Source organism: Echinops telfairi, unplaced genomic scaffold (assembly GCF_000313985.2).
Source record: "Echinops telfairi isolate 266 unplaced genomic scaffold, ASM31398v2 ScPeMD7_3533;HRSCAF=4204_0, whole genome shotgun sequence".
Taxonomy (NCBI): Eukaryota; Metazoa; Chordata; class Mammalia; order Afrosoricida; family Tenrecidae; genus Echinops; species Echinops telfairi.
Window position 1 is genome coordinate 34,145,922 of NW_022107431.1, and position 26,245 is coordinate 34,172,166.

Genomic DNA, 26,245 nt, shown 5'->3' on the forward strand with positions numbered 1-26,245 from the left:
ACATATATATACACATATACTTTGTAGCATAAGTATATATATTGTATGTATTTGAAAAAACACATCGGGAAAATGTCATTATCTTTTATTTTCATTTTTCTGTGAGCTTTTTGAAGTCCCGTGTACATGGTGAAAACACAGGGAAAGGCTGGAACTATGAATTTCTGAGACAGTCATCCTGCAGGAATATTGTCCTAGGAATTCAAGAGCAGACCTCCGGGGTTCTGATGAACCCGAGAGGTGAGAATCAGATAATGGATGGGGCTGCTAAGGCCCAGGACAGGGGATAGGTTTTCCCAGGGGATTTGAAAATAAAATAGAATCTCCTCTAGGCTAGTCCAGACTGGAGGTGAGAAAAGGTGGTATATAAAGAAAGGAATGGCTTTCCCTATAGAGCTTGACAATTTTAAACATTTGCATGACCCTCTTTGACTCTGTCAAGCTGTCAGAGGGTGGGCAGGGCAACATGATTTCCCTGACAGGAGCTTGAGAGACACAGGGTGAGTGAGGGCCCAGTGGGAGGAGAGCGAGCGAGCTAGGAAGGAAGGTGGACCTCTGAGGGTATTGACGTGCAGAGGGAAATAGGATTTCTTTCGTTTCTTTTTGTAAGCTTCTTTCCAGGTACACTTGATTACTCACTGTTAAGTAGGCGGAAGTCAATGAATGGGTAGGAACCGCGGCGTTCAGCAGGAACCCCTGTCTGACCCCTTAGTCGTACATCTCCTAGAAGACAGAAAATCCAAACAAATGTTGTTTGCAAACAGTGACAAGCACGTAGTCACTTCTCTTCTGTAAATCCTCTTAACCAGTTAGGTTAATGGTTCCAACACCAGATACCCGGAGAAACATGGCTTCCATTCACCTTGCTTAAGAGTACTTTGAGTGGGAAGGGACATTTCGTGAATGCTGGGTGTCATGAACAAATGAAGTGGAACTCTGCTCCTACTCGCTTGCAAATCGGATGTGTGGAAATTTTTGCAATTTACACAGTTTCCATAGTTTTCTTACGCTTTCCCTGGTCGACCGATGGAGGAGCTTCTTAATCTGGAAAGACAAGGATCGAGTGGGCCTGCAGCTCTTTGCCGTGTCCTGTGGAGTCAAGCCCAACTCCCCGTGGCCCTGCATGGCAGACTCCACTGCCCCACCGGGCTTGCTAGGTGGGACATCTTTACGGGAGCAGATAGCTAGGTTTCTTCCTCCCACAGAGTGGCTGCTGAGTTCAAATGGCAGATCTTTTTGTTAGTAGCCCAGTGCTTCAACCATTGAACCAGCAGGGCTCCTCATAGCTCTTAGGCTTCTCAGTAAAAGTTAATCACCTACATTGTTATTTCTCTTGGTTCCAGGATAGCTACTTTCCGATGAACATTTACTTTCCGTATCCCCGAGGTTATAATGTGGCTCTCTCTTCCCCAGATAAAGACCACCCAGTTCCAGGTCCTTCACACACTTAGCCATCCTTTTACATGGAACTGTCTGTAGAGTTTCTATGATGTATTGACTTGTTGGTTTCATTTAAAGTCTCTGTTCTGCCTCCTTAGCCAGGGAGGTAACACAATGGAGTCTGAAGAATCTGGATTTTGGGTCAGGTGGACTGTGCATAAATCTGAAAGGACCTTGGGTGGTACAAATGGATAAAAGCTCACCTACTAACAGAAATGTCAGTGGTTCAAATCCACCCAGAGGCACACTAGAAAGTCAAGTCTGGTAATATACTTCCTAAATATCACAAACATTGAAAACCCTATGGAGCGCAGTTCTACATTGAAACAGATTGACACTCACAACAAAGAATTGACTCAACAGTACCTGGCTTGGTTGCATGTGTGTGTGTGTAAACTGGACACAGACAATTGCTACCCGTGCAATCTTGGGACACTTACTTCCCAGAACCTCAGTTGTCTCATTTATAAAAGGAAGCTAAGCCCCATTTTGAAGAGTCAGTGTAGGAGCGTCTGAAACAACCCTCAATACTTGGCAATTTTTGTTGCTTTTCTTTCATTTCAAACTCCTGCAGAGCAAGGATGAGCAAACTAAGTTTGTTTGTTTTGTGTTTCTTGATGGTCCTTTGTGTTGGCCTCTTTGAGATTTAGTAGACTCCAAGTGAATGTCTTTGTCAACAAGGGAAGGTACAAAGACCAAATTCAGCAAGTATTACATTTAATATGGAATTGAGAAGAGACAAACATATGCTAGACCTAATATATTTCAACAATAACTAAATCAGGGAAGCTTTTAAATAGAAGAATCATAGATCCAGTTTCTAAACCTTGTTTTTGACATCCTGGAGGTGCCATTGGCCGCCTCAGACAAAGAGGTAAAACAAGAACCATCTTCTCTCTCCCTTCCTCACTCAAAAATTCAAAGCTTTGAATTTTATATTGGTAACCTATTGAATACCTCCTGTATTTTGATATTGATTTGCCATATTGATATTAAAGAATGTAACAATTTATAGACTAAAAGAGAAACAATTTATAGACTAAGTGGGAAGAGATGGGAACTGCCCATGAATGTAATATAGTGTTGATCTCAGTTCTTGAGAGGGGCTGTGTATGTTTCTTTAACACCCTCTTATTCCCTCCAAAACAAAACAAAAACCCTCCGGATTCCTCATCCCTCAATCCTAAATAGTGGTCAGAGTGGCTTAAAAAACTAAAAACGAAAAAGTAAAACTGAAATGGATTTGGAGTCTTTAGTGACAAGTTCATCTTAAACAAACAACATAAAAACCTATTAGGCAAAACTGAGTTGATCTAGAAACCAATTTACTCAAATTCTCAATCAAGCGGAATTCTCATGGTGTGACCCAATTTGGGGGAAAATAAAAACAAACAAACAACAAAATAACAACAAAGCAAGTTGATAGCCAAGATTCCTAAACACACATAACAAAGCAAATCAATAGGAACAATCATAAACTTCACAGCCACATTTGTTACTCATTTTTTGTTTGTTACTAAGACTTGTTACTAATGCATCCCCACAGCATGGAGTCCATTCTAATTCACAATGACTTAGGGTTATAGTATAGGGTTTATACTATACTATAGTTATACTATACTATAGTATAGGTTATAGTATAGTATAGGGTTTCCTTGGAGGAGCAGCCAGCCTCTTCTTTCTCCTACAGACTGGCTGGTGGACTTGAACTGCCTGCCTTTGGTTAGCAACCCAACTATGACAGGGCAGCACCCCTTCTTACACAGTCTATTCCTCTGGTCTTAGAAACTGATTACTCAGACAAGAATGATGACCCTCAGGCATTGCTGTGGAATTGATTCTATCCCCCTCCAAAAGTAAGTGTAGATCCTAACTTTGTGCCCCGCCTTTAAGCCCATTTGGGAATGGTTTTTTTTTATGATAATGAGGCAGGATTAGTGTAGGGTGTCCTTTCAATCCATCTTTTCTTGAGATGTGAAAGTGATTAAACACGTAAACAACAAGGAGCAGAGATGGGGGTGCAGGTGGTTGTGGTGAGACAGATGCTGATGCATGTGAAAATCTCCCAGAAGCAGGTGCTGAAAGAGAAGAGGAAGAGAGAAAGCTTTCCCTTATAGCCCGGGACCCTGAATTCAGACTTCTAGCTTCCTAAACAGTAAGATAAATGATGAAACATACAACTTTCCTCTAGTTTTTAAATTCTTCCTCCTCGCCTACTATCATGATCCCAATTTTACCTTACAAATCTGGCTAGACCAGAGGATGTACACTGGTACAGCTAGGAACTGGAAACACAGGGAATCCAGGACAGATGATCCCTTCAGGACCAGTGGTGACAATGGCGATGCCAGGAGGGTGCAGGGAAGGTGGGATGGGAAGGGGTAACCAATTACAAGGATCTACATATAACCTCCTCCCTGGGGGACGGACGGTGAAGAACTGGGTGAGGGGAGATGTCGGACAGTGTAAGACTTGACAAAATAATAAACATTTATAAATTATCAAGGGTTCATGGGGGAGGGGGTAGAGGGGAGGGAGGGGAAAAATGAGGAGCGGATACCAGGGGCTCAAGTAGGAAGCAAATGTTCCGCGAATGATGATGGCAACAAATGTACAAATGTGATCGACACAATGGATGTATGTGTGGATTGTGATAAGAGTTGTATGAGCCCCCAATAAAATGATTTAATAACAACAAACTAACAAATAAACATTCAGTACTAATCTATACAACTGAAAAAAAAAATCTCTTTGTGGAAACCACCTGCTGGCTTTTCTGTTACAGCAGCACTGGATACTGGAGTCTGGCATAGCAGATTACTGTCCTAAGAAAAGGTTAAATCCAGTTAGGAACCCTACATTACTATGTGTCGTGAGGGCTGACTACACCTATGAGAACATCTCCACCACGGAAAGTTCCCTAAGAGCAAACACAAGATGCTCATTCAAGGAAGGTTCTCCCGTCGTAGGACGTCTCTAACGTGCCGAGCAGATACTCCAGATGGCTCTCTCTCTCTTCCTCTGCTTTGATGAGGCCCTTCCTTTCCATCCTAAATTGCTTCAACATGCTGGTAGGCAGAAAGAAATAATTCACTCACAACAGCCGTCCCCGGCGGAGGTGAGGCCTCGGGGCTGCTGTCCGAAGAACAGAACAAGTCGTGTCTCAACTGGACTGCTTTTCCTGGCCCGGGGTCTCAGGCAATCATCTATTTACCCAAGGCCTGATATCCAAGCTAAACAGTTATTGTGACTACTCATTAAGCCTTGTTTCACTTGAGCAACGTTTCTTCCCCTTTCTTTCTGGCACAGGGCATGTTCTGTGGAAGCAGCGTAGGAAGCGTTGACAGCCAAGAGTCATGTCCTCGGTCTGTTCTTATTGTGTTCCAAAATGAAACAAACAGCAGGGGAATTCTTATTTTGAAAGGGCTGCTTCTCCTTTGCCCCTTCGGGCTGAAAGCACAACACATCGCCCTCCGGTATTTCAGGCTACAAACACACGCAGAGAGCAGAGGCCTTGTAGGAGCCCAGGCCCAGAGACGATGGCCACCGCCCCACCCCCGTCCCCCCACCGGGACACGGTTCCAGGATGGACCTGTTGCCCACTTGGCCCCTGGCGCCGTCTCTGCTTAATAAAAGCTTGTGCTGGGGAGCAGACCTTTATGTGGCCTCTTATGTAACTAGCAAGGAGGGGGGTAGATTCTGACAGTGATGACAACGTACAGTGGCTGGAACATCGGCCACAGGACAAGACCCAGAATTGAGCTCCAGAGATGGTGTCAAGGTCGTTTCAGGGTGAAGAGAGGGGCGAGGGAGGGACAGGGCGGCAGCTACTGGGCTTCTAGGGCTCCTGAGACTGAGGAAAGCGGTAGTGCGGCTCTGGAAGAGAGCCATTAGCTGGCTCTTAGAGAGACCCAGGGTAGGCATGCAAGGACAAGAATTGCTGGTGGTCGTGTCAGCAACATGAGGTGGCATAGGGTGGAAAGGAAGACTCACCCATGGAATGCGTTCCTTTGGGTTCCCTTGGCACTTGACTAATTTCTGTCTCTGCTACAACTTTGCAAAATGGAGGCAGAGAGAACCTCAAGGCCGGGACAAGAACCTACTCCCCAGTACAGCGCCTCAGCTGACTGTTCCCAGGGCCACTCTAAGAATCAGCAGAGTGAATGGTTTCTCCTAAGATGTTTATCTAGCCAAGCAGACAGTGGGGAAGGTTGTGCAATTTAAGCACCGAGTTTAGATTTGTGCTATGGTAAAAGACAAGCACCCAAAAGCCCACGGTAGTTGGTTCTGCCCTACGGTGCCTCACCTGGGTCTCCATGGAGAACTGTGCACCACAGGGTTTCCAGGGGCCGATTTTTCCAGAAAGAGGTCACCAGACCTTTCTTCTGAGACACCTCTGGGTTATGAGGTGACATGTGCTAAACCATCTGTGCCACTCAGACACTTATAGGCAGTCCATTTCCATCATTCAGGAAGAGATTCTCTTGCATGAAGTCCAAGAGAGCTGCCATGACCTGCATTTAGCCTATGGAAGTGCCACCTTCTGCTTCAGTTTCTTGGGCAGGGCTGGCCTGACTTCTGTTCGCCTACCTGCGAGGGTAGCTTCTCTTCACTGGTTTCTCCCTCTAGCGCTGCACGCCTGGGTGGTCCTTGAAAGAACTTCTGGGGAGCACAGAGACGAACCAGGGGTTCCTCGTTCTGAAGCCACACTTGGCCAAAAGGAACAAAAGAAATCCTTCACCACATATAAAACTTGCTCTACTTAAAACAAAACAAAACAACCCTCTCTTTATATCAAAGGCCCAGCAAAGGGGGGTTTCATCCAAGGAGAATCCTCAAATGATCTTGTCCTAGCTGGCAGCTTTAGCTTGTTGTTGGGTGCCAAGGATCCATTCGGACCCGCTTGAGCCCTTCTTGCGGCCGCTGTGTCAATCCTTCTGGTCGAGGGTCTTCTTCTTTTCCACTGCTTGACCAAGCGCGATAGCCTTTCTCCAGGGACTGGTCTCTCCTGACAACATGTCCACAGCATGTGAGAGGAAGCCTGGCCATCCTGGACTCTATGGATCCTTCTGGCCCTCCTTCTTCCCAGACAAATCTGTTTGTTCTTTTGGCAACCCACAGCACTTTCAATATCCTTTGTCAACACTGTAATTCAAATGCATCCATTTTTCTCCAGTCTTCCTGATGCATTGCCCAACTTTCACATGCATATGAGGCAATTGAAAACACCCCAGGCTTGAGTCAGGAAGACTTGTAACACCCTTCCTTCTCAACACTTTAAAGAGGTGGTGTGCTGCAGATTCACCCAGAGAGATTCACTCAAAGAGGCCATTCATTTGCTCTCTTCAGTGCTACTTCCATGAGCATTGATTGTGGCTCCAAAGAAAAGGACACCCTTGACAATTTCCAACTTTTCTTCATGTATCCATGTTACCCGTCAGTCCCCTCTGAGGATTTTGGGTCTTCTTTCCACCAAGTTATAATCGATACTGATGCTGCAATCCTTGATCTTCATCAGAGAGTGCTTCAAGCCCTCCTCACTGGGAGCAGCCAAGGTGGTATTATCTGCATATCGGAGGCTGTTAATAACCCTTTCTCCAAGTCTTATAACCACATTGTTCCTCATATAATCCAGTGTCGCTCACGATTTGCTCAGCATACAGATTGAATAAGTATAGTGAGAGGATACCATGGTGAAACACAAGTTTCCTGATTTTAAACCATGCACGAGTCCCTTGTTCTGTGTGCACAACTGCCTCTTGGTCCATGTACCAGTTCCACATGAGCATAATGAAGCATTCTGGAGTCCCCATTCTTCTCAATGCTATCCATACATAGCATGTTATAATCCGCACAGTCGAATGCCTTTGCACAGTTAATGAATCACAAGTACACATCCCTCTGGTATTCTTGGATTTGAGTCAAGATCCATCTGACATCAGCAATGACATCCGTTTTTCCATGTCCCCGAACCTCTGGCTGCAACCATTGTCGGATGATCTTCAGCAACATTTTTCTTGCATGTAATATCAATGATACTGTTCTATAATTTTAACATTCTGTTGGGTCACCTTTCTTTGGAAGGGGTTTAAATATGGACCTCTTCCAGTCAGTTGGCCAAGTAGCTGCCTTCCAAACTTCCTGACGTAGACACGTAAGTACTTCCAGTGGCTGCTTCTTCAGCTTGTTGAAGCAGATCAATTGGTATTCCATCAATTCCTGGAGCCTTGTTTTGAGCTAATGCTTTCAGTGAAGCTTGGACTTAATTTAGTACCATTGGTTCTTGCTCATAGGCTACCTCTTGAAATGGCTGAATGTGAACTGTTCTTTTTGTTACAGTGACTTTGTGTATTTTTTCCATCTTCTTTTGATGCTTTCTGCAGGATTCAATATTTTTACTATAGAATATTTCAGTATTACAACCCAAGGCTTGAATTTTTTTCTCAATTTCTTTCAGTTTAAGATAGGCTGAGAATGTTCTTCCTTTAGCTTAACATTATTAAATACCTTGTCATAACTACAAATTTTGCCACTTACATGATGCAAATGAGGATGTAGCACAGAAATTCCTTCATTTTCTAAAGTAAATAAAATTTTAAGTCAGACTAGTGCCAAGAGAAACTATCTACATTTTTCAGTTATTGGCTTTTCAGAGGGAACATTAGAGAAAAGTGAGTTTCCGTCATTGGGGACAGAAGAGCCTAATAAAAAATGATGCTGAACAAGCAGCAGCAGGGATGCCTAAATAGAATTCCAAGAAGCTGTAAGAGCACTTAAAAGAACATGAAGAACAAGTCTACTTACTAAGATTGGGGAGAAGGGAATTAACTCAAGGCGTTATCTTTGGGGCTGTGTGACCTGGGTCTGCCCTCAGTACTGAACACACCAGTGTGACGCTCACAAATTACTCACATTATCTCTGGTCATGCTTTACATCTCTGGAATCTCCCCAAAGAGACGTTCATCACTTTAAATAAATGCATTACCATTAGAAGTACATAGCGCAGTGCAAGTTCTGAGTCAGAGGAGGAACTCAAAAAAAGAGAAAGAAAGAAACAGTAGCAACTATTCGTATTTTGCTGCTCTTCTGAGATTCCCACATCCCTGTCCCCTGAAGATGACAAGAAAGACCAGTTGTCATGGAGTCCATTCTGATTCATGGAGACCCTAGATCTGAGTGGATAAATAATTTAGGCATTTCTGGATCTTACTAAGATTACTTCCTAGTAATCCCACAAAGCTTCCATTAAAGTGCTGAAAAGCAAGGATGTTACTTTGAGGACTAAAGTGTGCCTGACCCAAGTGATGGTTTTTTCAGTGTTCTCCTATGTATGTGAAAGTTGGACGTTGAATAAAGAAGACCAAAGGAGAATTTATGGATTTGAACTATGATGCTGGCAAAGAATATTTTGAAAGTTCCACAGACTGTCAAAAGAACAAATACGTCTGTCCTGGAAGAAGGACAGTCCTTAGAAGCAAGGACGCTGAGACTTGGTCTCACGCACTGCGGGCCTCATTTCAGGAGAGAGCAGTCCCTGGAAAAGGGCAGGTGAGAAAAAGAGCTACATCCTGCCTGGTAAAGTGGAAGGGCAGAGAAAAAGAGGGAGGCCCTCGACGAGATGGAGGGTACAGTGGCGGCAACAGTGGGGGCCTCAAACATGAGAACCACGGTGAGGCTGGCGCCGGGTCGCTATGAGTTGGAACCGACTGGATGGCACCCAACAAGAACAGCAATAATTCTAGAAGCTGTTCCAGGCAGTCAAGGGGAGGAATCTCTGAGTGGCACAAACAGTTAAGCACTGCTCAACTACAAGCCTACGGGTTGATGGTTTGAGACCATCCACGAGAGCCTTAGGGACAGACCCAACAACCTGCTTCCTGAAGCAGCTTTTGAGATCCCCAGGGAACACAGTCAGAGTCGACTCGGTGCCTACAAATAGCAACGAGAATAATGAAAACAGGAACGTCGAATGCTTAAATCAAATATTTTTACAAGAGACCTTCTCATTCTAGAAGTCTGATGGAAGGTGCGCTTCAGACTCTCACATGATCTCTGTAGCAAGCACAGTTCCGTGAGCACAACCAAACGATTTAAATGAACAAGGCTGCGTGCAGAATTCATTTGCTATCAGGAAGAGATGCTCTTGGTATCTAATGATTATACTGTTTTTCTGAAAAAAGGTGGAGAGGTGGGGTGGGGCGTAGGGAGGAGAAAGAGAGAAGAAGGCAAAGGCAGAGAAGGAGGAGAAGGGAAGAGGCTACAAAGACAATCATTAAAGTGAGAAATTGCATATGGAGGATGAGAAAAGAGGAAGACGCTGCTGTGTGCATAACAGGCTGGTTGATCATGCCAGACACTGCAAAAGGGACTTCTCAGAGAAGAGTTACTTCATTTTATAAATTATATTTAAGACAGGCGATGTTGATAATACATGGTATTTTGTGGGAGGAAATACATTGGGGAGGAATCAAGGGAACATCCTTAGCCTCATGTAATTTAGTCTAGTGGAGGGAACAGGACAGAACAATCACATGCATTAAGTATAGAGCTGCAACTTTGGTTACTGGAACAAAAGAGAGGTGTATTGTGATTTAAGAAGCTGTAACAAGGTTGGTATGAACTTCTCTTAAGAGAAGACATTTGAGCTAAGATCTGGTAGACAAAGAACAGTTATTTTGAGGTGAACATATATCCCAATTAGTCCTAGAAAGTCCCAGTTGATGCACTGTCTGATGTAACTAATGACGAACATTCTTAGAGGTATCCTGGCTTGGAGCACACATTATGAGGTCTCCCTAGGTGGCAGCATTCCAGGCAGAGGGATGTGCATGTCCGAAGGGCCCCCAGCAGGAGAGACGGCAGATCTGCAATGCCTGGCAGGACCAAGGGTGTCATAGCAGATACAGCGGGCATGGTGCAAAATGAGATTAGAGAGGTGTTCGGGCTTTGTAGGACAAGTTGAAGAGTTTGACTTATTGCACGAGAGTTAAGGGGCCATGGAATGGTTTTTAAGATGAATTTGAGATGGTAAGATTTGCATGTGGAAAACCAACTTCAGTTGCAGTTAGAGAATGGATTGGGGTGGGGAAACAAGAATGACTAGTTAAAAGACCACTCTACTAGTGAGGAAAAAGGGTAGCTTGTACTAGATCAATGTGCTGGTAGAGAGAAGTGAAGAGATTTCTAGGATACTTAGCAGGTACAATTGAGAAGATACGGTGAGGAGTTGCATACGAGGTCAGAGGGATGTGTCTGAATATCTGGCTGGCATAATTGCATCATTGTGCTAATTACAGGGTTTTCTAGTAGGACCGAGTTTAGGAGACAAGGACCAGGTTCATGTGCTCAATGTTGGCCGTACTGAGTGTAAGAGATGTTGAGAATTTTGAAGAAGAATGTTAAAGAAGCAGTTGGGCCTATGGGCCTGGGGCTCAGAGGGGCTATCTGGGTTGGGGACCTCAGACCCTACCGTGCAGGGTGGAACTGCTGTTGTGGGTTTCTGACACTGTAACTCTTTATGGGAGTAGAAAGCCTCATCTTTCTCCCATGGAGTGGCTGGTGGCTTTCAACCATTTACCTTGGATTAGCAGCCCAACTTGTAACCACTATGCCACCAGGGCTCTCTGGGCTGGGGATAGACATTTGTAAATTAAAGAAGCATTTAGGAAGTTGCTGAGGAAGTGAAAGCAAGCAGTGAAGAGGGCTTAGCATGCAGGGGGCAGAGAAGGGGCAGCCATAGAGGCAGGAGGGAAAGCAGAAGCGTACTCCTTCGTGCCCAACAGATCTTGCTGGAAAGGCAAGTGAAGTGAGGTTTGATAAAAGCTTACTGGCTTTGGTTGAATGACTAGAGTGAGAGGTAGAATGAGACTTCTTTGGGCATGGCACGGAGCTGGGGAATTTCAAAGACTTTGCTGAGGAGCCAGAAGCCCCGGTGGCATAGTGGGTTTGTGTCTTGGGCTACTAACCACAAGGTCAGCGGTTCCAAATCTCCTTGAGAGAAAGATGAGGTTTTCTACTCTCATGAAGTTTTGTAGTCTCAGAAACCCACGGGTTCTACTCTGTACTGTAGGGCCACTACGGGTCGGTATTGACTTGATGGTACTGAGTTTGGATTGGTCTCAGTTTGCTAAGGAGCTGACATGTAAGTGAACTTGGAGTAGCCAGAAACATTTTGAGAAGCAGGACTTTCTCATGTTGGCTTGTAATTGGTCTAACTATGCTTCTTTGACATTGTAGGAAGAGATTTTTAAGGGGGAAAATCACACTTACTTCAAGTATACCAGTAACCTCTAAGAATGATATGGATAACAAAACGTCATTTGAGTTGCCCAAGGATAAGACAGCCCAGGTCATGAAGATGCTCGGAACCTATATCAACACTTCCTAAACTTGAGAGTACTTCAGGAGGACACACAGGACCACTGATTGGAAAGCACTGCCAAGAACACATCTTAGAAGGGAAGAAAAAGACGGGAACACCAGTGAGGGCAGCTTTAATTCATACGATACCAAACAGTTCCCAAGATTGCTGAATGATTTTTCTTCTTTTTTTTTAATGCTGAATAATTTGAGAGTACGTTTGGATGCATTGTTTGTTTTCATGTGCTTCTGAACTTCCTGATTCTGGCCAGGAACAAGGACAAACCTGCCAAAACACGGCAAGAAAAGACGCTGCTGACCACCCGCAGGAAACTCTCCCAGTTCCGGGAGAGAGCCTGCTCTTTGGAGCCTGCCGGCCGGGAGGTGCCTCGAGACCCTCTTCCTCACGTCAGAGCCTGCTCAGGACCAGGAAGCATTTGAGAGTTTTAAATTCTCATCATGTCTTCCAACACAGCGCTTGGGATGATAATTGGACTCAGTAGGAAGACGCTAGAATGGGTTATATCGCAGCTATGTTATAGAATCATGTATTGCTATTAAAGAAAAAAAGCTGTATTTCTATGGTAATAACCAGAAAACAACCACAATAGACCAACCCAAACCCACTGCTATCAAATTGATTCTGACGCATAGTGATAACCTATATCAGTAGAACCACCACGGAGGGGATTCAGTTTTGTGGAAGCACACAGCCTTCTTTCCCCTTGAAGGGGCTGGTGGGTTTGAACCACTGGCTTTGTAGTTAGCAGTGCTTAATCCACTGTGCCATCGGGGCTCCTTTCCTGAGAACCAGAGATGTTAAATAACCATCTGTGGTAACATGGTCAGTGAGTGTGTGTGGAGAGCCTACGTCCTTAACTAATATGTTAAAATCCTCTCACTGCCCTACAGGGTCGCCATGAAGCCAAATCGACTCGATGTCACAGTTTCTGTTGTTGTTTATAGTGAAGGATCAGGAGCCCTGGTGTAGTGGGTGGCATTTTTGGCTGCTAATCGAAAAGCCACTAGTTGCGCTATAGGAGAAAGATGAGGCTGTCTGCCCTCATCTAGATTGAGTTACACCCTCAACATCCCGATGTAGATAGGGTCCCCATGAATCAGAACTGACTTGCTGGCAGTGGTTTTTTGGTTTTGGCGGCCAGATGGAAGGAAGCCCATTGGTGCCACAGATTAAGCATTGGATGGCTAACCACAGGTCTGCAGTTTAAACCCACCAGTCTTGGGAGAAAGATCAGACCATCTCTTCCCTTAAAGAGTCTCAGGAACCCCGTGGAGTGGTTCTGCCCTTCCTACGGGGTCAGAATCAACTTGTGTATGGGAAGCAGGTATCACAGAATTCAACTTAAAATCTATCTATGTATCTATCTGTCTATCTATCTATCTATCTATCTATCTATCTATCTATCTATCTATCTATCAATCATCTATCTATCTATCATCTATCTATCACAATATGCTGTTGCTAAACATAAGATTTTCAGGAGCTAAGGTGATGTCGTGGTTATGCACTTGGGTGCTAACCACAAGGTCAGCTGTTTGAAACTAATAGTTGCTTCTCAGGAGAAAGACTTTCTGCACCCACAAAGAGTTGCAGTCTCACAAACCCACAGGGGTGGTTCCACCCTGTCCTATGGGGTCGCTCTGAGTCGACTCAGAGTTAGAGTTTGGAGTCAGAAGTGCACCGCCACGTCCTCTTCCCACTCCAGCTTAGTTTGGAAGTGCCACTGACACCTGTTCTTCATGTGTGACCTTGTTGGCACTTGAAATGGTGGCACAGCTTCTGGCAACACAGCCACACACATGCCGTCAGTGTGGCAAACGGACAGAGGAGTTGAATGTGTTTGGGAAACAGAAACAGCATAAATATATATTTATTTTTTGAATTGCAGACTTCCTCCGACTTTTTAATGGGTTAATATCCAAGAGGATAAGGTCACACAACATTTCCCAAACACATCTGTCCATTGAAACATGTTTTCCAAGAATCTTCTGAGAAATGTTTTGAGGGACGTTGTTGAGCATGTGCTGATGTACATGGACTATGTCTGTGTGTAGGAGGAGTAGTTGATGTGTGTGGCTGAGTCCGTTCTAAGCCATCTTGATCCTACAGGACAGAGTACAATTGCCCACAGGGTTTCTTAGACTGTAGTCTTTACAGGAAGGGGCCCGTGGCACAGTTTGGCTAGGCATTGAGCTGCTAACTGAAAGATTGAAGGTTCAAAGCCACTAGCCGCTCTGTGGCAGTAAGACGGGGCAGTCTGATTTCTCGGCTCTGAAACCCTAGGGAACAGCTCTCCTTTGCCTTCTCCAGTCTCTCTGGATCTGCTCGACAAATGGCAGTTGAGGAGCATCTTCACAGGAGTCAGCTGTCAGGCTTTTTCTCCAGGGAAACTGCTGGTGGGTTTGGATTGCTGGCCTTCTGCCTAGTGACTGAGCACTTAACCATGGTGCCCCATGGCTCCTGTGTGTGTAGTGCTTAGATTTTAGCATTAGAAGGAGCTTAGAGAGCCCTGGCTCCACGTCTCTGGGGACCAGGCCCACCGCCACCACACCCCACTTCCTGCACACTTGTCGTATATGACGCTAAGGCCATGTCCGTCATTCTGATTTCTTTTCTGGGTGGCAGACCAATGGAATAGTCACTAATTTATCCCACAAATATATTTTTAAGTATCTGCTCTCTGTCGGGCCCTGTTCTAGAGCCTGAAAATACAGTTATGAACCAAACAGACAAAACTGTCCTGCCCTCATGGGGCTTGAATTCTAGTGCATTATGTGTGTGGGGTGGGGGTGAGGGTGGGTTTGATGGGGACTGGCAATTAAAGAAGGCAGTAAGCAAATCGCCTCGTATACATAAGTGATGTGCAGTGAAAAACAGACAACCCAAACCACTGCCATGGTGTGGAGTCGATTCTGAGTGCAAGAAAGAATAAAGCAGGGGCGTGGCTGGGGTGGGGCGGGGGCTGCAGGTTCAACAAGGCTGGGTCTTGGAGGCCTTCCCTGGAAAAACGACATTGGAGCAATGACGTGAATGGAGTGAGGGAAGGAGTCCTGGGACTATGTGTGAGAAGCATCACAGGCAGAGGGTACAGCAAACCCGAGTAGACCAGCAGGGGCTGGCTGGCACTTCTAGGCACAGAGAGGGGGCCAGAGCACTAAAGCGTGGAGTGGAGAAGATGGAGGGAGAGGGGAGGAGAGAGGGGAGGGGAGGGGAAGAGAAGGGAAGGGAGAGGAAGGAACTGGAAGGGAGGGGAAAGAAAGGGAGGGGAACGGAGAAAAAGATACGCTGATATACACAGACTAATTATCTGTGGTAGGTGTAGGCGAGTCTTTACTCTACCTATAAGAGAATGTGTTCTTTGCCCCAATACCATGTTCTGTCAGCATTTTCCATCCCAGTTATGGCAAATTCAGTCACTCACCAGGGTCTGTTTCTGTGACTCCCCTCTCTGCTCACTGACACCAGAATGGTTTCCTCACTCAGCAGTAGAGGCCCTGCCCTCTCCTGGGACCTACATCTGCAAGGGCCTCTCTAGACAAGGGTGCTGCTAAACCACACCAACATTCTTCTCGTCTCAAGTGTGAAGGAGGTGGGAAACAGATCGTGGTCCATGGGCATAGGTCTGATTCGTTCAGACAGGTTGCCCACACAATTGTCTGAATATATGCGATACAAAATAGAAAAAATCATGTATTTTATGTATTATTATTATTATTATTTTTAAATGTATTATTTAAAGTATTAAAAGATAGATATTAGTGAGAGGCATATTTTAGAGTACATATTTTGTCTGTAAAATTAATTCAGCTAAGATTCTATAGGATGAATGAGGAGCCTTGGTTGCACAGTGGTTAAGAGTTGGGCTGCTAACGGCTAGGTCAGCAGTTTGAAACCACCTGCCACTCTAAGGGAGAAAGACAGGGCTTTCTACTTCTCTAACGAGTTACAGTCCCAGAAACTCACAGGGTTAGTTCTATCCTGCCCTATAGGGTCCCTATAAGTCAGCATCAACTCAATGGCAGGGAGTTTGTTTTTTGGCTGTAGGATTCTGTGACAGTTACATAATCTGTCAACTTGCGAAGGGGTGGAGTCTAGCTTGTCAATCAGGCCATAGTCAATGAGGCCTCCCCGTGGGCATGGCCTTCTCCTGAGGATTCTGGGATCTCCTGTATTCCTCCCTGGAGGCAGGAGATACACTTTCCCTGTAAGACATTCCTGTTGACAAACCACATGGAGCTACGTTGATCGAGCCAGAGCCCTGGAGCTAGAAGAGCCACATGGAGACCCACGCCAGTGCTGAGATGCTTCCGCTACCATTGGATCCACAAGACTTTCCACCCACTGGCCTGTGATCTTCCTGCATTCAGTGTCATTGCATGGCTACCTGAGTCTAAAGAGGAATTTATGGACTATTATTGACATATGGAGTAATATCGGACTTATGGACTTGACTGGACTGCTTTCTTAATGTACAATTTCTCTTTGATATAAAATTCTCTCTTACACATATGAGTGGCTATGAATTTGTTTCGCTAGTCAACCAGACAAACGCAGACACCTACAGCCAAATAATGAGCTTGTCGCATTTATTTGGGATAAAAACTATTTAAGAAGTAGGTAGAATATATAACTCAGGAGTCACTGCCAATACAAAAATAGCACTCCTTGAAACCTGTACTTCTGTGGCTGAGCCTTACCAACTTACCACTGGGCCACTTGAATCATTCATTCATTTGTTTAATCTGAACTCTGGTGGGTTTGAAAGGCATTCTTGTCCTACAGTTATTTGTTTACCCGGTCATCTCCCCCTGGCAACTAAACTGAAGTGGGAGTCCTTGATAAACAGAGATCGTTTGGTATTTGTTTGTTTTTTAGATGGAATCTGTCACTTGTACCCTTTTGAAGTCTCAGACAACTCTTATTGCTTCTCTGGTTTTTATTCTCTTGAACTCCTCCAGGATTATGGATAGGAAATCAGCAAACCCATCTGTAAAGGTTTGGGATTACTCATTATAATACACTGAATTCGCAGATTAAAAATTTTGCCAAATAACACTGGATTATAGCATATATGTGTGTGTATATGTACACACACACACACACACACATATATATATTTCACTATCTTGGACTTCCATGCCAACCATTTACATGGACCTTTATTAAAAACAAAGTTATGGCTTTTGTAGTTTGAAGTAATTTTTTTTTTACAAGAAAGAGGAAAAAGCAAAGACATTGAGAAAAAGAAGAATGGGTTGATTTCTCCTTAAAGCTCTGCTTCTTTGTAGCACATGGCCACTTTCCTGGGCCTTGGCCTGGTCTTTTTCTGTCCTTGGTCTCACTCCAAACTTAGTGTGAGGAGTATTTTAGTGGATTCCTCTTTCTTATTGCTTTGAACACATTTTGTGTTTTCCTTTGGTTAGGAAATTTCTTGTTTTTCTTGCTGCTACTTACATATTTAAAATACTTGATCTTATCAGAGAACTTTCTGTACACATTTCCATTGACTTCTTTAAGTATAATTATTTATTTTTGCTCACGGAGATATTTTGTGATCTGAGTAATGTGATTTCTATCTTCCTTATTGATAAACTTCAAAGTAGAGAGTATGTCTTAGCCATCATTGGGAGTTAACAGAATGCAGACACATTATAATACATTTGTCTTTAGTGATTCCTGTCTTTGCTGAACCTTATAAACTTTTAAAATCTATTTTGATGAGAGCATCTGTCTCACTTTAAATACATATATACACACACACACATTATATACACATATACATTTAATATACACATTATTATGCATATAATATATATTATGCATAGCACATGTATGTATGTTTATATAGTTCTAACAGGGTCTGAAATATATATAGTAAATCACAATATTCTTCTCTTTGTGGTAAATAAATCATGTCCAAACCTAACTACATGATTTTAATCTATTTGAGCTTCGGAACTAGAACTGAAAAACTCATTTAAGTATAGTGAAATAATACTCTTGGAGATGATGAATAAGTAAATAATAATACTAATATTCATTCGATATTTACTGACAACTGACTACCAGTCTATTGTACCCATGTAATATTATATTAGGGACTACTGTGTTTATAAACAATATCATGTTATGGCGATGATTTTTATGCTGCCAGGTGATATCAGGGGGCCACATTCTTTCAGTAGTAATTGCTAAATCTTCAATATTTGATATGCAGTTTTTCACGGTTTTACTCCTGCAAATGTAATTGTAACTAACGGATGGATTTATTTGTCGAAATTCTCGTTTCTTCCACACTGAGTACAGACTTGTCCTTTGCCTTGCGTCTTACTTCAGATACCCAGTATCTCACTGAGCACATTTTCTCTTCATGCACACACAGCATTTGAGTCCTCACTGGGCTGCTCATGGCAAGCGTCTACTGGTCTTGGATCTTGGTTGTCCTCAATTTGTCTGGTTGCCCCAGGGGCTGAAGAGAATCAATGTCTCAGCACAGTGGAGCCCATTTACAATATATTATTTGGGAAACTCTGATCTATACAATTAAGACAACTTTGGGTGTATCATGAAGAAAGCCCAGTCACTGAAATCGGACATCAAAGTTGGTAAAGTAGAGGGTCAACAAAAATGAGGAAACTTCCAGTGAGACCGAGTAACCCAATGGTCCCAACAATGGTCTCAGGCATACCATGATCACGAGGATCGGGGCAGGGCTGGGCACTGGTTCATTCTCTGGGACATGACGCTGTTGGATGCTGAAGCAAATGCTATGGAAACCACCACCAACAGCCTTGGAAAAACCTGCAAACACAGCTGACTATGTTTTTAGAAAATAATTTTATTGGCATGGAATTCATATATCAGGCAATCTAATCATTCAAGTATATTGAAAAAGGTTGTGTACTAACCACCACAATCAATTTCAGAACATTTCCTTCTTTCTTATACTCATTCTTGTTAGCTCCCCAATTCCCCCCAACCTATAAGTGCTCAAATTTGAACAAGACATAATTCTTAAAGCCCCCAAAGCATACATATGATGGATCTTTGCCGTTTTACTACTTGAGTTTGCTTTGTCTCCTTTCTATTGGGTTGGATCATTATGCTTTGGGGTGTGCCCTTTTAGGTGTGTGCTCAGTTACAAAGTGGGGTACGCATCAGTGGTTCTCAACATTGTCTCCTCATTGAAGTCACCAGAGAAACTTTTAAAAGTACCTATGCTCAGACTCCCTTCCCAAACACCAAGCCAAACTCATTGTCACCACGTTGATTCTGACTCTTGAACCTGAAGGTCAAGAACTGACTAAAGGTGATTGTGAAGCAGCATAGAACGGTGGTGGGATTTCTTGGCTCTTCTTATCTTGGGCTGAAGTGGAAAAATCTCTCCTAGTTTGAAAACTTAACAGAAAGAAACTAAGAGAAGCTAAATATCCTGGCTACTCACATGGTCCTACCCTGCTGTAATCAGACCTCTGAAACTGGAGAAGCCACATAGAGACCCCTGCCAGCACTGAGACACTTACACGGCCACTGGATCCAAAGACTTTCTACCCACTGGCTTGTGATCGTCCTGCATTCAGTATCATTGCATTTGTTTCGTGAGTCTGAAGAAGACTTTATAGATTGATATTGGACATAGTGGCTAATATCAGACTTAAGGACTTGGACTGAACTGGGTTGAGATGCTTTTATAATGTACATCCCTGTATATAAAACTCCCTCTCATAAAAAACAAACAAACAAAAACAAATATCCTGGCTACTCAATAACAATTGAGTAGATGAGAAAGAGCTTATCTTTCGATGATGAGTTAGAAAAGCTTTATTGAGCAGATAGATTTGAAGACATTTTTAAAAGAAAAAAGTAGTGAAAATTTAGAGTAAGAATAGAATACAAAGAGAATCAGGTAAAGCATCAACTAAGTCCCCATGAGAGAGGCATACCAGCCTGCCAATGATCTGTTTTGACCTAGAGGCGTCTTTGTCCTGTGTTGGTCAAGGAAGGCCTTTGTCACACCGTTTTGCACTCAAGGAAAGTAAAACTGTTATGGCAATAATAAGACTTATTCTCTGTGAAAAATATTGGTCACAAATTGGCTGGTAAGATTCACAGCATGATAGGATAGAACTCCATTTCTTACAATGTACTTGTAGGGAAGTCACAATTCAAGTTCTGAAGGAACACAAACAAACAAACAAACAAACAAACAAACAAAAGCAGATAACGATACAAAACCTAACTTCAATCTGTGAAGCCATTTCATATCTCTACACTTCGTTCAATTAAAGCCCACATTCTCCTAATTTCTTAAGCAAGAACCTTCAGATTTGTAGTACCCCTTTTGCAATAATAATCCCTAACTTTACTGAAGGACTTTCTGGTTTGTTGTTGGGCTGTTTTCCCTAGACTTTCAGCATGGCCTTTTTTTCCGAAGCCTTGCTGCTTCACAGCAATTCAGTCTTCTTCTACAGGATAAACGTGGGTGGGGCGGGTGACTTAGATGGATGTCGTCCATGATGGTACAAAATGAACAGTCACTTCTGGGTCATTCAAGGTTGCCATTAATATAGACCTCTTTGGGTTCTCTCTAAAAATCCCATTTGGTGTCTATACGACTGCTAGCAATCACTGTGTGTATCGCTAAAATAGGCAGTTTGGGAAGACAGATGGCTCCTGGGGGGGATTATATGCCTGTGGTTGGGCAGAAGATTTGTAGCTCCCACCAAATAGCTGAAAATTCCTTCTCTGAGCCCTAGACAGAGTAAACACAGAAGAGCCAAAAAGATACACACAAAGAAGTGCAGTAAATATTTAGAATATAAATCTTTGAGCATTCTGCCTAAATGAAACGCATCTATATCACACATCAAAATGCTACAGGTGGTTATCTAATTTTATCCAAGTGTATTTTTCCTAAGGAGCTTGGTGGCACAGGGGTTAAAGCACTCAACTGCTACCTGAAAGGACAGTGGCTGGAACCTGCCAGGAGCTCCCTAGGAGAAAGACGTGGCAGTGTGCGTCCAGAAAGACATACAGCTGTGGAACGCCAGTGTGCAGTTCTACTCTGACCCCCAGGGTCACAATGAGTTGGAATTGACTTGATGGCAATGGTTTTCAGTTTCAGTTCTGGTAATATTTCTGTTTGGGAATATGCCCTATATAAAGACACATGAAATGTTCACTTTGGCAAAATTTTTATTTTTTGGCATTTAAAAACTCTATAACGGTGTCAATATAACATTCTGATTATGTTTTTCAACTTTCCCATTCATTAACTTGGCGTTACACAAAAATAATATTCAAAAGAAGGCCCCAAAGAAAATATGCCGAGTACTAGGGTCATCAAGTGAACAATTCCATCTTTCTTTGAGAAGGGAGCTGGGGAAACAGACCAAATTGCAGGCGGTAGAAGCCCTTGTTTGTACTCTCCTCTTTTCTCCATGTTTAATAGCATGGAACCATTTATTTATTGACTGCTTGAAATAAATTCAAATACAAGAACTTTGTCAATGCTCTAGTCTCTGGTAAGGCCTACCTGGTGCCAATCTTTTTTGTTATTTATGCGAGGACCTCAGAGAGCTCTACCGTCTGCTCTTCTTACCCAACATTCTGTGCTGTTGTCAGAGCGTCAAACTGGCGCTTCCCGAGTCTAGTCATGGCTGAGGAAGCAAAACGAGGAACAGACCCGAATTTGTAACATTTAAGTGAAGTAGAGAAGTAACTGGAATGGGGAATATGACAGATTGACACCCTACATGAAACTTCATCTCCCTGTAATCATTTGATAAGCAGAGTTAGTTATCGTGGTGCCCTGCTCAAAGATGGCGGCCAACAGTGCTGCCTGGAACCTGTGAAGTGGTTCAAACTGGTTGGAAACCCTCGAGCTTATGAACAAAAGCCCTGTTTGCTTAGAAAAGACCCTGAGTGTCACTCATAAACTCATAATTCTCCTGGGATTGATTTTGGACCCAACAAGCTTCACATTTCTGTTGGCTTCTGTGTTAGTCTGGGTACTCTGGAGAAACAAATTTACAGAAAAACTCATTTATAAGAGAGAGGTTTATATAAAGGTTAAGTGCACATCAAGAAAACATCTCAACCCAGTGCTGCCCAAGCCCACAGTCCAACATTAATTCTTATGTCTGACACCAATCCACAAAGTCCTCCTCCATCTCACAAAACAGACGCAATGATGTCGACTGCAGGAGGAAAGCTGAATCAGTGAATGTGTAAGCATCTCAGCGCTGGCAGGGGTCTCCACCCAGCTGCTCCAGTACCCAGGGCTGCATCGGGGTAGGTCCATGTGGCTTCTCCTCAGGGATGTCTTGCAGGAAGTGAGCCTTGCCAGCTGAAGCAGGGAACTGGCTAAGGCAGCTGCACCCTGGTCCAACCATCACAAAGCAAGAGACCAGAGAACTAGAAAGGTGAGGCTTACCGAGTCATTTATCTCTCCGCCCTTCAATTAACCCCACATGGGTTTATCGGCCAGGATGGCACAATAAATTTTAACTATATCAGCTTCCAAGGTGATGGATATTGAGGAACCTCTTGTTTCCTCAAGTATTTCGCTTGTGAGCCACTCTTTCTAGGTGAACAAGAATATTTTTGAGCTCCCTGGGTTTTGTTTCTTATGGCTTGGTGCAGGAGGGAGACAGGCTTGTGGTGAGGGCCCTGAGGAAGAAGAACTAGTCGTAGAATGTCTATTACGCTTCCCATTGACTTGGCTTTTAAAAAATCCAGTTCTCCCTCACCCAAATTTTATGACCTTATATTTAGAATATCTTCGTAGTGAGATGAGACGAGCTTTGGTGGTGTAGTGGGTTACGAGCTGGGAAGCTAGCAGGAAGATCACAGTTGGAACACACCGGGCACGTCTCAGGCAACAGAGGAGGCAGTTTACTCCCAGAAAGGTTTACAGCCTTACAGTTTTACTCCATTCTATAGTGTCACTATGAGTCTACGAGTTGGCATCAACTTGATGGCAGTGGGTAGTATATTGGCCAGTGAGATATAGTTCATGCACTATACAATGTGCCTATTTAAAGTTTATAATTCAATAGTTCTTAGAGTATTCACAAAATTTGCAACATTTCCAGAGTTAAATTTACATTTTCCTCATCTTCAAAAGAAACCCTGCACCTTTTAGCTATCATCCTCCCATCCTTCCCAGCCAGAAGCAACCAGTAATTGACTTTCTATCTCTATTTTTAAAAGAACAGAAAACAAAACCAAATGCATTGCTATTGAGTTGATTTTGACTCATTGCAACCGGAGGGCAGAGTCGAGCTGCCCTATGAGGTTTCAGGGCTGTAAATCTTCACAGGAGCGGCCGTCCCATAGTTTCCCACTGAAATGGCTGGTGGATTTGAACCACTGAGTACTTTAATCACGGTGACAGCAGAAATATTTTTTATTTCTATAGATTTCCTTATTATGGACATTTTATATCAATGGCATCATATAATGTAGGGTCTTGTGTTTGTCTTTGATCCCATGTTGTCTTATGGCACTTGTGGAATCCCCGTTTTGCTCTATATTTTACCTTGAACATTCTGAATGTGGCCCTGCTTTTTCTCCTCCAGTGGGTTTGGTTCCCCTGAGTCAGAGGCTGTGTGCTCGCGAGATCTCCAGAAGGGGATGTCCAGGACAACACATAGCGCAGATCCTCCTTTAGTGTCTGTGAATTTTCAAGCGAATTTCTTTCCTTTTTCTCATCTCCTGATTTTCAAGAGAGGTTGTCTGTCACAGCGCTCTAAAGAAGGGCACACTGGTTTATCCCCACATTCTGGGATACTCTCGTCTCGCTAACTTCTCCTGTTGTATCATGCTCTAACCAGCACTTCATTTATAAACCCGGGTCTTTAGTGCATCTTCCTCCACTCTTACCTAGTTACCTCCTGTGCCTTTTCAAGACTGCTCCTTAGCCACTTTCCTGCTTGTTTTAAAGCTGTCCCAGGGAAGAGCGAGACTCAGAGTACCATTGGATTTCAGTCTCACAGCTATGGGTGTGCTGACAATGGCCTGGCCACGCCATATAATTGCCACTGATAAGCTACTCTTCCTTAGAGAAAAGAAAACTAGTATTGACTTGTTGAAACAATGGAAAATATAATCAGTTTGCTCTTTCTTTTTCTCCCTCCCTTCTCTCATTTCTGAGAGTTTTAAGAGCAAGAGATTGACCATTTTCAGCAGTGGAACATAACTTTGCTACATTTCTACATCATATTACAAAGTCTAAATACACATGCTCACTGCCATTGAGTTGATGCTAACTCACAGCAATCCTAAAGGACAGGTCAGAGCTGCTCCTGTAGGTTTTTGAGACTCTAACTCTTTACAGGAGTGGAAAGCCTCACCTTTCTCCTGAGTAGAGGCTGGTGGTTTCGAACTGCTAATCTTGTAATTGGCAGCCCAGTTCATAACTACTATACCACCAGGGCTCCACTAAATACACATAGGAGAGTAAAATTACCCTTGAATTAGGAATCTGTATATAAAGGAGATGATGCTGTTTAATGAGTCTGTGAAGTTCCATGGCTTAGATGTATTGAAAAGTAGAAAAGCACAAAGCTACTGCCTCCTAATTACTTTCTGAGTGAATGCTATCAGATCTTAAAAACTGTTTACATCAAGTGACAGTTAACTAGGCCCGATTTTTATGACATTGACCTCAGCTCCAAGTCAGACTACATTCTGGGGAGAACTGTCTCTTGCCCTCCCAACTTTTTGACCAGTAAATTTGGGGGAAATGTCCTTCTTTGCTCTACTTTGAGGTAAACACATGTCTCAGAGAAATACTGAAATGCTGCTTTTTTTTTAAGCCAACATATCTGGTTCCCAGATAGCGAGCTTGGGAACATTTGCCTGATTCCTCAGCAACGATAAATTATTCACCCCTTAAAATCCACTTGCATTTGGTTGCATCTGTAATGTCTGTAAGCGTAAGATGCCCAGCCAGCTAGCACCGGGTTTTAAAGCATAATGTGCTTTGCTATAATGATGTAAAATGAAAGCGAAAGATGGCATGCTCCCCATTATTCTTTCTCGTGGCTGCCTGTGAAGAGTGAGAAGTGACAGGAGAATGCAGTACCCAATCGGTGGCAAGAATGCTTTTGCACAGAGATAACAAGGATCTTTAATAGCTGGCATTCAAATGTGCTCTTTCTCCAGGAGTCTGGCCCGGGCTTCCTGCAGTCTGGGTGGCGATTGGCTCATTCTGGTGCCAATGGGAATAACAGCTGGCTCCTCAATATTCTCCTGAAGCAGCTGCCCCGTCTACCTTGGCACCGCCTACACACAGCTTTAGCTGCTCACATTCCCAAGCGGTTGGAAAGCATCACCAACAACATTTCTTCTTGGGCTTGGAGTTTTCAATAAGCACTTCGGCATCACCGGTCCTCCCTCACTGCATGCACTGGAACCCAATAGAAAGTGACCCTGAAATCTAACGCACGCTCAGAGTTAGAGTAATGCCAAGACTTGCAAAATCATTGTGGATGTCGTGGTGGTGGTGGTGGTGGTGGGGGGGGGGGGACAAGAGACGCTCAGCCTGCGCATAGGCCAGCCTTGTGATGTGTATCCGTTTGCTGAGTTTCAACATGGGGCGAGGGTGGTGGAAATGGAGGAACTAAGCAGATGGCATAAGAATATTTAAGAACCAAGAAGAGTCAGAGTGCTGAAATGATTAGTAGCTTCACACTAGAACTGGAAATGGCTTACTACTTTAATGCAAGTCGAGACATAAGAAAGCAGCAGTAGTCTATTTGGATTGGCACCAACCACCAAAGTGTTCCCCAAGCCCAGGCACTGCAACTCCAGTCACCCAGGTACAAAACCCAAGCACAGAACACAAAATGAGGGGACAGCTTCCCTTTTGAAAAGTGGCATTTCTTTCGGTGGGTGCCCATTAGGAAGTACTGCAGAATGACTATCTGCTGGACCAGGTTAAAAATACCTAAGTGAGAGAGAAGCAATTGCAAGCCCAGTGGGAAATGGTCTGGCTTGGCCAGTCAGGGCAAAGCAGAAGAGGCTGGGCAAACATTCTGAGAAGAGCCATCCAAAAAGCTTACAAAGGTCCAAGCTTCCCCTTTGTTGAAGGTGACCTGAATTCGAAAAGGCCTCTGTGGCTCCATCAAACTCTGCCATCTCTGTGTCTCCCAGAGACTTGGTGGGCCCATGAAGCCAGAGCTTAACGGGGGAGGGGGAGGGGGTCACACATTACTCACATCACATTGAGGAAACACAACACCTAGTGTGCACTCTCACCAGCTGTCCTCAGACAAGGGTGAGAGCCTTGTTGATTCCCTTTACTTTTCAATATTGACTCCCTCTCCCCCATCACCCCCACGGCCCCTTTGCCCTTAACACTATGTTCCTTGGATAGCCACATCTTCCTGATGAAAGTCAAGATTTCCATATCTGCC

At 43.7% G+C, this 26,245-nt stretch overlaps 1 protein-coding gene across 1 annotated transcript in view; it reads right to left on the bottom strand.

Moving 5' to 3' along the window:
- PDE7B (phosphodiesterase 7B) overlaps positions 1 to 26,245 on the bottom strand; it is a 353,046-nt gene that overhangs the window by 72,665 nt on the left and 254,136 nt on the right. Inside the window, exon 3 of the mRNA XM_004702154.2 lies at positions 640 to 723. Within this exon, the coding sequence (XP_004702211.1) occupies positions 640 to 723 (84 nt within the window). The remainder of the gene's footprint in view (positions 1 to 639; positions 724 to 26,245) is intronic.